This window comes from Solanum verrucosum, unplaced genomic scaffold, assembly GCF_900185275.1.
Source record: "Solanum verrucosum unplaced genomic scaffold, falcon-dt-bn FXZP01000261.1, whole genome shotgun sequence".
NCBI classification, from domain to species: domain Eukaryota; kingdom Viridiplantae; phylum Streptophyta; class Magnoliopsida; order Solanales; family Solanaceae; genus Solanum; species Solanum verrucosum.
In genome coordinates, this window is record NW_026019969.1 from 10,024,862 (window position 1) to 10,040,122 (window position 15,261).

Genomic DNA, 15,261 nt, shown 5'->3' on the forward strand with positions numbered 1-15,261 from the left:
ATAAGTGCTGGTAAACACTTTTTTTTAATCAAAATGTCTGAAATATCCTTTAAGCTGTTAACATGATAAAAAATTGATTAATTTAAGGTTTTTATACTTAAAAAAAAAACTAAAACAAAATTAATTTATGTTTTACATCCATAAGTAATAATATTTTTCTATCATTCACATATTTCTTTACCACCTTATAAGAGGAATATAAATTCATATTTCAGTATAATAATAATAATAATAATAATAATTCAATATGGGCAATTTGGAAATTGTATAAAAGAATTAAAGGCAAAAAGGTAATATACTTGGTCAACATAAAAGGGCTTTTAAGTTATAAAAAAAAAAGCTCCCCTCCCCTAGCTTTTAGCTTTTGGCTTAAAATAAGTCATTTTTTACTTAAAATAAGTCACTTTGATAATTGCCAAACACTCTAATAAGTAAAAAACTGGCTTTTAAGCCAGTTTGACCAGCTTAAAAGCCCATCCAAACAGGCTCTAACTCTAATTGTAGACTTTGATAATGTTAAATAACTTTTTATGTCACAAAAAAAATAAATCCACAATATTGATATTAAATATATACAATGATCAACTCTTGCTACCAACCAATCGAATGAGCTTATTAAACTTGTGTTTCAAATTTTCTTTTGATAAATTATTGGAAGAACATATTAATCGTATGTAAAATTTAAAAGATAAATATTTATATTTATACATATATAAAACTTGTATGTAAATTTGTCAATCCTTTTTAGGGACACAAAAAGAAAATATTATTTGTCCAAAATATTTCAATTAATTAAAAATATCACAAAAGAAAAGGAAAACCCGAAAATGGGAAACTATATAATTACCCCTTTCTTCCTCCAAAACCCTGTAATGCTCTCTGCTGTTCTGTTTTCCCTAAAACCCACAAGAAGGGGAGTTGTCTTTCTCCTTCTTCTCAAATGGCGATCGACAAGAACAACTTAGACGAAGAAGCGTTAAGTTTACGCTTTTACAAAATTGTTCTCAGTTGGGACTACCTTCGTCTCCTCAAAGAATCCGATGTAATTTCACTATCTTTTTTTGCAATTTCATGTTTTGTATTTCAATGTGGGTTTTAATATCTATGTATTTCAATTTGTTTAGCGGAAGAAGGGTAAAGGGGATGATGACAACGCTCTTGTTCTGAAAAAAGCCAAGAATTCGTATAAAGATGTTCAAGATTATCTTGCAACATTCGAACCTCTTTTATTTGAAGAAGTTAAAGCTCAAATAATACAAGGGAAAAAAGATGATGATGAAGAAGGTACTTCTTCTTTGTTCTTGTTCTTGGTTATCTAACCCCATATTGTTAATGTGTTTAGGATTTTACCAAAAAGAAAAAGAAAAACACATTTAAGTGATTCTTGCCCCAAGATTTTTCCTTTTTCCGTTCCCCTTTAATTTTTTCCCACCCCTTAGTTTTCTTTTTCCCCTTATTCAGTGAAGAACTATATATCTTATTGTTGTGTTTTCGAGTTGAGTTTGGGTTAGGATATCTACAATTAAGACGAAGTTGATGTGTATGTGGATTTTTATGATAAAAAACCATACTAAGAAACAATTACGCCGTAATCTCAAACCAAGTCAAGATTGATGAAGAAGGTACTTCTTCTTTGTTTTTGTTATCTAACTCCACATTGTTAATGTATTTCGGATTTTATCAAAACAAAAAGAAAAACACATTTACGTGATTCTTGCCCCAAGATTTTTCGTTTTTTCTGTTCCCCTTTAATTTTTTCCCACCCCTTAGTTTCTTTTTCCTTCCTTTTTCCTTATACTGAAGAGTATATATCTTTTTTTTTTGTGTTTTTGAGTTTAGTTTGGGTTAGGATATGAACAATTAAAACGAAGTTGATGGGTGTGGATTTTTATGAAAAGAACCATACTAAGAAAACAACAACGCCATAATCTCAAACCAATTCAAGAATGACAAGAACTATCTCTTGAAAAATTTGAAGATTTTGAACTAACTTCGGATTGAAGCACAGTAGTAGTTTTTCTCGTTGTGTTCATTGTTGGGCAACCTTATAGAGGTGTTAGTAGATGAAAGAAAGGATGACTCTGTCCACTTGTTGACATGGACTTATGCATGTGTTACTGGATTTTCATTACAACTATTATGGACTCAAGAACAACTAATACTATTATGATTATTCTTTTGTCTTTAAAACTTGAGAATGACTAATATTTTCACAATTTATCACCTAGATTGCAATTTCATATACATAACTCAAAGCTTATATTGGTGTATCTTTAAGATCCATTTTATCATTTTATTTGGTTGATTTTGTATTCACGTGCTTAGCATATTTGTTCTTGGGAATTGTAGAGACACTTTGGATGAAGGCAGTAACTGTAGGGTGCAGTGAGATTGACGGATTTCACTTTCCAATGATTTCCTGTAGTGATTCTGAATCAATACAACAGAATGATCTGTTGTTACTTTCAAATAAGGAGGTACCCTATTTCTGTGAACTTTCTTTATGCTTTTCAGTTGTTTACTTTTAATGAGTCCAAAATACGTGTTAAAAAAATTGTGTCCCCAGGCCATCCTACTTAATTTGAATACAAGCATTATAATGTGATCGATCACCATAGATCGTTGTTTTCTTTCTGAGGTCTCTTGATTGTCCGAAATTAATTTTTTTCTTCAATATTTGGGTGCTTGTGGTGAAATATTTGCAGTTTGGAGATGGTAAGAGACTCCCAACTGCATATGCATTTGCGTTGGTTGAGGATCGTCGACCAGACAAAATAAGACTTCGGATGCACCTTAGCGGAGAGGTCAAACAATTGAATACACAGGAAATCGAAGCTTGCTCTAGGCTTTTGAGTATGCGTCCTCTTGTTACCGAAAATGCGAAGCTTTTGCATGTTCTTAAGGTACCCCGACATAACTTCTAAATTCTTGTCAAATTTCTTTGTGATTCTACCTTACGTCTTTCTTACATGTGGTTAATATGTAACACTTGGGCTGAGTTTATTATACTTTCTGGATGAAGCTCCACTCTGAAAAACGAGATGTTGAGTCTGTAGATCAAACTTAAAAATTGAGCTAAACCAAATTCAAAAGGATACTGATGGAAATAATGCTATGCCTGATTTTGGTTCTTTATGTACGAAAACTGTGTTAAGTTGCAGTAGATATGCTCAATGTTTATTTATGTTAGTGCAATCTTGGTAAGTTAGTCATGGTGAAGATGAATCAGTTCCCCGCATGTTTAAAGCAAGTACAGCAGATTCAGATGATTTGTAGCGAACTTTGTTGAGACATGCTAATTTATTCGTCTGCTTCAGTTTTAATATTACCAAGTAAACAAAAAGTACCAGTTCCTATAAAGTTAAAATTGGTACTGCTTTTAAAGAAGAAAATAAAGTATCGTATACTCTTGTGAAGTGATTTTCCTTTTTTACATGAATGATTCAATTTGCAGATATGCAGTTTATCAACTATAGCCCGTGAATATGTTGCTCTGCGGTCAGTGAGCTCCCTCCCATTCAAGGATTTGATACTATCAGCAGCTGATAGCAACCGTTCTACAGAAGATCATGCCTGGAAAATATCTAGACCCTTGAAGGAATTTCTTGAAAGCAATCACAACAAGTCTCAGCTTGACGCTATTAATGTGAGTTTCTAAAACAATTTTATCATTATATGCAGTAAGCACCTTTCTAATATATTAAATTTTACATAAGCGCGCACACACACACACATATAAATGTATATATGCTGTCTATACCAACTCAGTGCTTCTGTCCCCCTTGATGATCTATTAGTAGTTCTCAGTCATGTAAAACTTAGCATACATTTTTCTTATTCAACATTTCTCTTTGCAGGCAGGGCTTTCCCGGAAAACTTTTGTGTTAATACAGGTTTGACTTATCCATTTATTTTCTAGGTTGTAGAAACAAAATAAGCCTTTAATTAATGCTCTTTCAAGTGTGCTATTTTGTGATTTATGTACGTATGTTATCTCAAAAAGCCATGACGAGTGGAGCTGCTCAGTGCTCAATTGTTTATTTTTATTTATTCCATGAAAAATACTTTAATGTATCAAAATTACCACAAAAAGAGATTAGTGTATAAAATTTAAAAAGGCAGTGGTTGATATTCAAGTTAATCTAGTCTCATTGATGCTTCTTATACGGAAAGTTGGAACTTTAATAGAGTTAAGTATTTAACAAAGTTCATTACTCTAGGGTCCACCAGGGACTGGAAAAACACAAACCATACTTGGGATTCTCAGTGCCATTTTGCATGCAACTCCTGCTAGAGTACACTCCAACAGGTATGCTGCTTAATTTTTTCATAGTTACTGAGATGTTTTTATATTAGAAAAAGAAGTCTGGTTGTTGCTATGGCATATTGCCTTTGACGGAAAACATTAAGGGCTCACCTTTATTCTGTTTATCTGTATATAATACAAAGTTTTTTCCTAATGGAAAGGATAACACGTTCTCGTCTATCTACTGAATTTGTGCAGGGTGAAGTTGAGCAGTGTAAAACGTGGACCAGAATTATCCATGTCAGATAAGTATGTCTACAGAACATATGTGAACTCCTGTTGATATTTATAAATATGGGTTGATTGATGTACTTATATAAAAAACAATATGTCTTGATGTATCTACGTACATTTACCAGCCATACATATGGGTATATGCAGTCTTTTAAGCTTTACATGATGAAAGGATTAAGTGGAAAATCGGGTGATAAAATCTTCATTAACTGTGTAATCCTCAAAGCATATTAAAATGACAGAGTAGAAACCATTGTGTGGATCATTTTGTTTTCCAAGTTGTGCCACCATATATAGAAGCAAGATCCTTTGACTGTGGAGATGAAGCTAAATATATATTGTGAAATTCCAACATCTCCTTTCTTTCTGGATGGATGGAGAGATGGTGTATTCTTTTGGATTTTATTGGCTGAGTGATATCCTCAAAATATTTATTGGCTGAGTGATCAATACAGTTTATAGGTGTATTTGTTGGCTGTTGACAACTTGTCTCCCCTATTTTACCAATGCTTCTTCGAGATACATGCATAATCTGTATAAATTCAGAGTTCAGAATTGTGTAAAGGATTCCTTTTCCAGATCTCTTTAAGACCTTGTTCCTTTTGAGTATCTCAAAGGGTAAAATGTTTGAACTTTGCAGATACAAACACTGGGGACAAGCATCCCCATGGTTAGGTGGGATTAATCCTCTAGACCAAGAAATGCCAATAGATGGGGACGATGGATTTTTCCCTACATCTGGCAATGACTTGGTATGTTTGATGTTGTCCATCGTAATGATATGAGAAATTTAAATTTGTGCCCTCTTACACTAAACTGTTTTTTCTAGAAACCAGAAGTAGTCAATTCCAGTCGAAAGTATCGTGTTCGTGTTCTAGTTTGTGCTCCGTCAAATTCTGCTCTCGACGAGATTGTATTGCGCATTCTAAACACTGGTATGCTCTTTTTTATGTACAAATTTCCTCTCACACAAGTTGTGGTGGTGTTGCTATGGTGAATATCATTACATGATTGTTGAATTTACAAAATTATAGGACACTTTTCTGCTCCTTTTGTGCTTCTACAACGTGAAATTTCCATTGTTCTGAAAATTGTTTGAAGATCTTTTTACTGATCTTATATCAGTCACTTTGAAACTTTTAGTATCTGTTCCACTTGTGAATGCAATAGATATAACGTACAACAATGTGATAACTAAGTCGATGAGTGCTATGAGAAATGTTGGTATACTTAAATTTGCTTAACCAGCCTTACATTACCGGTTACCCAAGTGCAGTCATCAGTAAACCTGTAAGAACTCTTTACCCTGAGCTGTATCACCCAAATGCAATGTTATTCAAAGTAATGAATAGAAGTTAAATTTACCTTTTGCTCATCTTCTCTTAAATTATAACACAGAAAAAAATATAAATACTTTCTATCCTGTGCTGGCGATGTCACCATAGCCTTCTCAGATAAATAATTAGATGTCAAATTTATGTCCTGGTTCCTTTTCATAAATTATGATGTGTGATGGGTACTAGAACTGTAGTCCAACCAGCATGCAAATATTGGCACAGGAAGCATAGGCTTTTAGACAGAAGTTTTGAGCGAAGTGCTGGGCAGATCATTCCTGTAGTAGCAATATACTGTAGTTTGAGTTCATGGAAGTTGTTTCTAGGCCATCAGAATATAACGTAGAATAAGCTTGCACTTTAAGGTAATAGGCTTAAATGTGGGAAAACCTGAAAGAGAATCTACAGCTTTTATAAGGCTCAGAGTCGCAACAAAGTGATGAAATTGCAGCCCGCCGAAGCAAACACTTGAGCATTAGAGAATCATCAAAAGGGTTTGGAAGAAGTCAGCAACACAAACAAAACTCTCTGTAGTATCACTTATCGTCTAACAAGCATAGCCTATGATCTTGCAGGATTGGAAGACTCACAAAAAGGAATTCTATACCTATGATGGTTTTTATTCCAACTTTACTCACAAAAAGGAATTCTATATGATGGTTTTTATTCCAACTTTAAAGGTGACTTCGAAAAGATACATGATTTTTTTAATTGAGAGATATGATATGAACTATAGGAAAGAAATGAGATGCTCTGCCTCTTCTCAATAGATTTTACTTCTGCATGTATTTATCACCCCCTGAAAAATAAGAACTCTACTTATGTATGTATTTGTTTCTTTAGCTTGTGTAATCAGCAGTAAAGCTTGATGCGCACATTTTATCGTCTTATGAAAGGAAATGACAAACAACCTTGTGCTCGGAATGTCTTCTGCTGCAAAATTGCATTTATGACTATCACTTTCAGGTCCTTATAAAAAGGATTATCAATTTCAGGTATCCGGGATGAAAATGACCGTGCATACAGTCCTAAAATAGTACGAATTGGTCTTAAAGCTCATCATTCAGTGCAGGCAGTCTCCATGGATTACCTAGTCTGTACCTTGCACTTGTCTCTCATTATTCTAGAGATTCCAGTGCCAATTGCAGGTGGTTACCTGGTAGTTTATGTGTATGTAGGTGGAACAAAGGCTGTCCGGCATGGACTCACAAATTGGTGATAGGCAGAAGCAAGGAGGGCCTGTGAAAGATAAAGACAGCATTCGTGCTTCTATTCTGGATGAGGCTGTAATTGTATGCCAGTTGGACCTCTTTCTGTAGCTAACAAAAGTCCACACAATGTCAGTTGGACCTTCTTTTTATAACTACCTAAAGCCAGTCAATGACTAATCTATTATGATGTGCAGGTGTTCTCCACTCTTAGCTTCAGCGCTTCCCCAGTTTTCACTAAATTGAATCGTGGTTTTGACGTTGTTATAATAGATGAAGCTGCTCAAGCTGTAAGTTACTGTGTCCTCTATAACCTTGGATAGAATCTAATGGTTATCCTCATAAAAAGAAAATCTAATGCCTATTACATGCCAATATATGGTAATATCAGCTGAACAACTCGGTCCTTATTGTTTTTGCTACCTGTCATTGTCATTTGTTGTTCCTCTTCATTGGGTACACTTAGCTAGTAATGCTTTGAAATATTCGTTTACTTTACCTTTTTGCATTTAAAGTTTGTTTCCCACACCCGTATTATCTTCGAAGCCCACTCCCTCCTGGAGAAAATCTTAGTCCTGAAATATACTCTCTTTTAGTAAAACTTAATGGAGATGATGAAACCGACTTCAGGAGCTCTAGGTTGGGGACAAATATACCCCAAAACTATTCAAAATGGGTTAGTTTTACCCTCTGTTACGTTTTTGGCTTAGAAACGCCCTCCAGCTAGCAAAATAGATCAAAAATACTCTTCTTTCTAACGGTTGCTCCAAAACAAGAAAAACGGTCTACTTCTTATCCTAGAACTATGTGAAATAAGACATTTTTTCCCTCCATCTAAAGTTCTGGACAAGTGCTCTTAATGGTGAAGACTTGAGTTAAATTGGACCATTTTTCTTGTTTTGGAGCAACAGTAAGAAAAAAGGATATTGCTTGAGCTATTTGGCTAGTAAGAGAACATTTTTGAGCCAAAAACATAACTGAGGGTAAAACTGACCCATTTTCAATAGTTCAGAGGTATATTAGACCTTTTTCCCTATACAAAATAAAACCCATTAGAAGTGTCATAGTCCACAAGCAAAATACAAGTACCAAATTGCAAATTATTGAAAAATAATCCTACAGTGTATGCATTTGGTCCTAATCTTATGGATGAGTCCAATGAGTCATACCTAACTTCATACAAATATGCTTAAATGGTCTGGAATGACAAAAGTGCAGTTCATGTTAAATGAGGAATTTGGTATCCTGGTCCTTATCTTATGGAGAAGGCATTAACAGTTCTTGCCTTAGGCATTAACAGGTTTGTGAAAAGTAGGGAGGTGCTACACCGCCTACTCTTCTATTCATACTACCGGGAGGTAACCTGCATAGTGTGCCTAAACCACATGGGGTTAAAGGCCTCTTTTCTCACTAAGGAAGAGTTCCAGTCAAATAGAGAACACAATGACCATTACAAAATTCCCATCGAATAGAGAACACAATAACCATTACAAAATTCCCGTTGAATAGAGAACACAATGACCATTACGAAATTCCCTTTCTGGACCGTACCTGAACAGAAACAGACCTGTAATATTGCTAATTCATGTACGAGTAATAAGTTTCAAAACTTCAACAACATACCAATGTAATCCCACTAGTGGGGTCCGAGAAGTTCCAAAATTTCAAATTCGGTAATTCTATCTTTTATTGTTGGTGTGATTTTTTGTCAATAATGTAAAAGACCATATACAAATAATTCTACTAATAGCTTTCTCAAAAAAAATAATTCTACTAATATACCACCACCATCACCACCAACATAGCTTGTGTATTCCCGTTAATGGCGTCTGGGGAGGTAGAGTGTATGCATAGTCCTTACCCCTACCTCCTTTGTTTCTGATAGACCCTCGGCTCAAGGTAAAGCAATTCAAAGCTGATCGAAAAAGAAATGATGAAGTAGAGAAGTCATGACAAAATATTATTGAGAGCATGCCAAAGCAGTCTGAAAAAAAGGAGCAGTAACTACAACAAAATACTATGATAATCGAAGTACAAGAAACAACAAGAGTAATACTAATATCCCTTAACATACTAATAAGTAAGTCAAACTAATACTCAAACTCCTTGATAATCATGTTCCTGACTATACATATAAGTTATGAAATATCTTCTAGTAATACTATTTGTTGAGCTGCCTTGTACTATTGTATGTGAACTAACTGGATTTGCTGACCAAATTTATTGAGCTTCTGAATTTTTCTCATAATGGCTTGTCCGATTTGTATAAAGCAATGCTTAACATCATTATTAAACAGGTGGAACCATCGACACTTCTCCCTTTGTCCAATGGATGCAAACAAGTATTCCTGGTATGTATGTTGATACAAATATGCATGTTGTTTCCTCAATATTTTTTACTAATTTTATATAGTTTTCCTTGAGTTTGGGAGATTTGGGCATACTTCCTGTGGACTGTTCTTTTCTTCCGGAATTAAAATTAACTCCATGGTTTTGACATGAATGATATAAGTCTGACCACCTTTTTATCGACACCTTTTATCGACTTCTCGTTTGTGGGATTCCCCAACATGTTGTCTACTTTCTGTGTCATGATAGCTAAGAACTCATATTTCCTGTATTTTATCCCCTTCATTTATTTAATGAGTGAACCTTATCTCCACACTACTGAAAATATTTCAATAGTATTTGAACATGTTCACTTGTTGGGTTAGTAAAACTATAAAAAAGCAACAAGAAATGGTTAGTCTATAGAAGATAAAACATTTCAACTGTTGCCCTAGACATTAGAGAAGATGTGTATTCGAAACTATTATGTTCTATTACACATTAGTAACTTTTTTTGTTTATCAAAAAACAAAACTGTTTGCGTGCCAAAGTTCCCTTGCTACACATGAGCACTTCTGATACAATGATACTGATCTGTGTTTTCAGATGTGCTCTATGCTGAAGAGAATTTTGAAAGCAGCATTATTCCTTTTCTCCTTTGATATGAAACTGTATCTTATCAGGAAACATTTTAAACTCTTTTTTATCTTTCCCATATTTTACAGGTCGGTGATCCAGTTCAACTACCAGCCACTGTGATCTCACCTATTGCTGGAAAATTTGGGTAAAGCAACTGCGTGACTGCATCTACTTACTGTAAATAAAAGATCATGAAACAGAAGTATTTTGCCTCTTTAACACTTTTGAGAAACAAGTACACAGGCTCTTGTAACCTTCTGCTGCCATCTTGCTAAAGAAGAGATGTTTTAATGGACCATAAAAAATTCATTCAGCTCCTTTGACTCTCCAGGCTTATCTATCCACCAGGGATTCCCATCCTTTGACCTGCCAATCCCCTCCGTTCCATATCTCACCCTCACTAACTTTGCTCCAGTGCTACCATTCGTTTCCTGCTTGGTTTCCTATTTCTAACTGTCTTTTATTTTAGGCAAAAGGGTCTGGTAGACCCTTGTACTTGTATGCGTTTGTATTGTGAATCCTTCTACTTAATCATTTGTCAATTGAACTCTTAAACTCAATTAAAATGAACCTTTTAAACCCCTCCAACCATGTGTGTAGCTCACTCTCCTTTACATAAATGACATGTCATATCAATGTCACATATATTAATGTCATGTCATAATTATTTTTAAAATTATTAATCAAAATTATTTAATAAAAGGAAAATAATAAAATTTTAATTATATTCTTTAAAGTAAAACTCCATTACATTCTCTCCCATTCCCACTGTTTCACAGCCAAAGCCGTCGCCATTTTTACCGGCGAAACCACTCATATTCTCTGCCTTACCTGCCTTCATCTCCGCCACATATCATCACCATTTTCCTTTCCTCCTCCAACCTCCACACAAACCAACAACCTTAGCCACCGCACCACCAGATCTAGTGAACACCATCACCATTTTCGTCTTCATCTCCGCCGCACACCATCACTATTTTCGCCGCCATGATTAGATCCTTGCACCCTCACCCGCCTCGTTCTCCTCTCTGCCGACCAGCCATGTCTCTCTCTCTCTCACTCCATTGCGTATCAGTGTTGTCTGGCGAGCACCACCAGCGCCGCTCTCTACCTCCGTCAGTGAATTTAGTGGACTCAAGGAGGTGCCCAATATCTACTAAATAGATGACAATAGATTGTGGAAAAGAAAGAAAAAGGGGATGGAGATGACTGAAAATTGGTGTAATGGGTGAAGAAGAAAGGTTTTTTTTAATTAATGGTTTAAAAAATTATTTCTTTTATAATTTTTAATATTTTTGTAAGTAAAAATGCTCCTCACTCGCCTTAAGAGGCGTGTAGTTACACACTTTTGCCATCTCAGACATCCTAATGTCACATAAGTCTGGTCAATGGTCAGAGGGGTTTGTTAAATTGTGTTTTATTGAGTTTAAAGGTTCAATTGACAAACGGGTAAGTAGAAGGATTCACAATACAAATTCATACAAGTACAAGAGTCCACCAGACTCTTTGCCTTTCTTTTAATCATTCCAAACTTTCTTCAAAAAAATAAATATGATTTTACTATCGAACTTGTTATGATTTTTAGGTCTAGACTCTCTGTATGACAAATATGATATCAAAAGTGTGTTTAGAAATGAAAATGGAGAAAACTTTGTTTTCATTTTTCAAGAAAAAATCCAACTGTTCTAAGTTACCAGATAAGTTCTTGGAAATCCTTATTGTTTCTCTAATTTCGTCTTTCCTCCTTGGGTGTGGGATTGACAGATACTGCACCAGCTTATTTGAGAGATTTCAGAGAGCGGGATATCCAGTACAGATGCTGAAGACTCAATATCGCATGCATCCAGAGGTTTGCGAGCATTCTCTTCTATGGCATTATGAACTGGCACATTTTATGCAATTGCTGAGACATTAATCCCATTTATTCAACGTCCAGACATGTTTCCAAAAGCTCTAGAAACTGTTTAGGCCTTTATTCCAATTACTAACAGCCAAATAATACTGTTGTCATTGACCTAAGCCCATTTGACTAGAAAATAGTTTTAGAGACTTGGTCTCTAATAGAATTACCTTCATCAGGGATGCTGATTTTGTGTACTGTTGCATTGTGCTTGCATCAGATTCTGAAGCATGAGAAATGCAGAGCTTTTACTGATAACTCAAAGAAGATCAAATGTTTAACCTATGAATCATGCACCCTTATTGCTTTTTTATCTTGAGATTATAAGATTTGAAAATGACAGAAAGTGAGGCTTGAGAAATCCACAGATAAATGGAATAAGATGCAGAGTCTTTGCACAATTTGGAACAGACAACAAAGAAAAGAAAATATAATTGTAACGTCAAATGCAATGTTGAGTTTAGTCCCGTGACAGGAAGTACAAAATGTCCTCTGTTTTGGGAATATATTAATTTAGTTGTATCAAATTACAGATAAGGAACTTCCCTTCCAGAGAATTTTACAAGGAGGCTCTTGAAGATGGGCCTGATATTGAAGAGCAGACAAAGCGCTCTTGGCACGAATACCGTTGCTTTGGACCTTTTTGCTTTTTTGACATTCACGATGGGAAGGAGTCCCAGCCATCTGGAAGTGGTTCTTGGCAAAATGTTGATGAGGTTGAATTTGTGCTTGCAATGTATCACAAACTGGTCTCCAGATATCCAGAGCTTAAATCAAGTTCCCGGTTAGCTATTATATCACCATATAGGCATCAAGTCAAACTCTTGCGTCAAAAGTTCCGAGAAACCTTTGGAGTGGAGTCTGACAAGGTAGTTGATATCAACACTGTTGATGGTTTCCAGGTAATCCTTTGATTTTTTCTGACAGATTTCCTGTATCATTTAGCTCTGAATTGTGCTAAATGAGATTCAGGCTTTTGGTTCTGTGAAGACCATCAATTTTGATTGATAGTTTAATTCACCTTCTTCTCTGTATTTGGTAGAGTGAATAATTTCACTTTGTTACAGGGACGTGAAAAGGACGTTGCAATATTTTCATGTGTTCGAGCAAGCAAAGATAAAGGCATTGGTTTTGTTGCTGATTATCGGCGAATGAATGTTGGCATAACCAGAGCTCGGTCTTCTGTCCTGGTATTCATTGAGCAAACGAAAATGATAATTTTCTAGTGCTCAATCCTACTTTTTGTAAGACAGTTAATGTCCTGTAAACAATGTTCTTCATTTTGATTTTAGGTTGTTGGTTCTGCATCCACGTTAAGAAGAGACGCACGTTGGCAAAATTTAGTTGAGAGCGCGGAGAAGAGAAATGTGCTCCATAAGGTATAAACTGAAGGCATAATTATGTGTTTTCCATCTTGAGGGATGAGGTAAATAAAGAACACCCAATTCCTTAGGAGCAAAGAAAGAAAAAGAATTGTGTTGGCCTTGTATAGTAGACTTAGGAAAATAATTTCCTTATCCTTGTGCTGTCCAATTTTTAGCTTCCTTTATTACACTCCAAAACAATGTTTGCTTTAATGGTACACATTTTAAGTTTTCTTTCCCTTTGCTGAACTCCTCCAACATTGTGTGCAGTTTATAAAGTTTCAAGTTTCGCAAGGTTCCTTTTTATACCTCAGCTACATCCTTGAATTCTGTGATCCAATTAACATTTATTCGTTTATTTGGCCTCCCTTTTAGGTCTCCAAGCCCTATGCTGAGTTCTTCAGTCAGGAGAATCTCAAATTAATGCAAGTGGAAGTTGTGCATGACAAATCTGAGGCTCCTCCAGAAGATATGGACATTGAAGTGTCCATTGCTGCTGAAGCTGATCAAGCCCCACAGGATGACTGGGGTTATGCTGGAGAAGAAGGGGGCTACGATGAGGACTAGGTTTGTCTACAATTCTTTCTGCCATCATTTTTTGACCAAATATGAATTCCCTTTTTACAAGATTGTTCCAAAAGCCTCTCGATGTATACTACAACATAATTTATAGGTATCATAATCATTCTAGTGTAGAGACTGAATTTCAATTGAATATTAGGAGCTTTGAACAACTTGATATAAGATTTGTAAGGCTAATCTTATTAATGGTTACTTGTACTTTGGTGTCCAAAAGGAATTGGCATAATGGTTAAAATCAAGTTTACAACAACCACCACCTACCCAGTGGAATCTCATAAAATGGAGTTTATGATATTTTACACATATATATTAAATATAGGAAGGTCGTTTTTGATAAATTTTCAATTCAAGATTTCTAAAGAAGTTTCCCATGCCTTACTTTAGAAAAAATATTGGAAGAGGCTTGTACGCAACTTGCAAATAGCGAAGTCTTTTAGACCTTTTTTTCTTCTATAATAAATAAATAAATATTGAGTTGAAAATAATAATGGAAACTTTTAATTAGTTCATGCACGCAAGTTTATTTGGGAGATGAATAAATGCTTTTTAAAATAAAATAAAAATAGAAGGTGCAAAGGGATGCAAAGAAGTTCTTTGAAATGGGGACAAAGAGATAAAAGGACAAAATAAGGAAATCAAGTCTGACACGTAAAACCCACTGATATCATTACATTAATTAATTAAATAAAAAAAATAGGAATAACGTATTTAAGAATTCTAAACACAAAATACTTATGCGGTAGCAAGGGAACTTTGGCACGCAATTAGTTACTATGCTTTTAATTTTGGGAAAATGGTCAAAAGCCCCCTTAATTTATATTCGAATTTTCAACTATACACTTTAACTTTGTGGGAGTCCTATCACCCACCTGAACTGTTTATAATTGTAATAATTACCTCCCTAAATGCTTAGTTGGCAATGTGAGTGTATTTCAGTGAACATAAAAAATTATTACTAAAATTTTATTTTTAATATCTTTTTTTAATAAATATATGTATAATTATTTATTTTTCTAATTTATTTTATTTCTTCTCCATAGCGATATAAAACAAATCTCTCCATCATTCACCACCTCTAAATAGGTGTTGCCACCACCATAGTCGTTGCTGCCACCCCATTTTTACCGAATTCTTTATTGTTAATTCCAAACAATTTTTTGAACTCATGTAATACTCTTGCAAAATCAATACCTAAATAAATAGAAAGAATTAGAGGAGGAAAAAAAATCATGGGGATGGTGGAGATGATGAAACTAATGGGGTAGGAAATCATGAACAACTTGGAGATATTATAAATGAAGATGATAAAGATGTGCTAAGGTGTTGGATTTCGATGTAAATTAGGGAGGTGATAAAGATGGAGGTG

At 34.9% G+C, this 15,261-nt stretch overlaps 1 protein-coding gene across 1 annotated transcript; it reads left to right on the forward strand.

The window, feature by feature from the left end:
* The first annotated feature begins 890 nt into the window (after window positions 1–890).
* Window positions 891–14,134, forward strand: LOC125816510 (probable helicase MAGATAMA 3). Its single transcript, XM_049496122.1, has 21 exons — window positions 891–1,042; window positions 1,125–1,284; window positions 2,350–2,477; window positions 2,706–2,903; window positions 3,455–3,646; window positions 3,858–3,893; window positions 4,221–4,309; window positions 4,505–4,555; window positions 5,181–5,292; window positions 5,370–5,475; window positions 6,870–6,967; window positions 7,053–7,166; window positions 7,280–7,372; window positions 9,380–9,433; window positions 10,136–10,194; window positions 11,814–11,898; window positions 12,483–12,851; window positions 13,017–13,139; window positions 13,242–13,328; window positions 13,689–13,880; window positions 14,005–14,134. Exons 1-20 carry the CDS (start codon window positions 941–943, stop codon window positions 13,878–13,880), a joined length of 2,448 nt encoding a protein of 815 aa, XP_049352079.1. The 5' UTR covers window positions 891–940; the 3' UTR covers window positions 14,005–14,134.
* Window positions 14,135–15,261: the final 1,127 nt, after the last annotated feature.

What these genes read in the sequence shown, in the direction of transcription:
- LOC125816510 (XM_049496122.1), top strand. Translation starts at nt 941, where the DNA reads ATGGCGATCGACAAGAACAACTTAGACGAAGAAGCGTTAAGTTTACGC. An exon ending in CCTATTGCTGGAAAATTTGG is followed by an intron (nt 10,195 to 11,813) that starts GTAAAGCAACTG and finishes TGGGATTGACAG; the next exon opens with ATACTGCACCAGCTTATTTG. An exon ending in GAGCTCGGTCTTCTGTCCTG is followed by an intron (nt 13,140 to 13,241) that starts GTATTCATTGAG and finishes TTTTGATTTTAG; the next exon opens with GTTGTTGGTTCTGCATCCAC.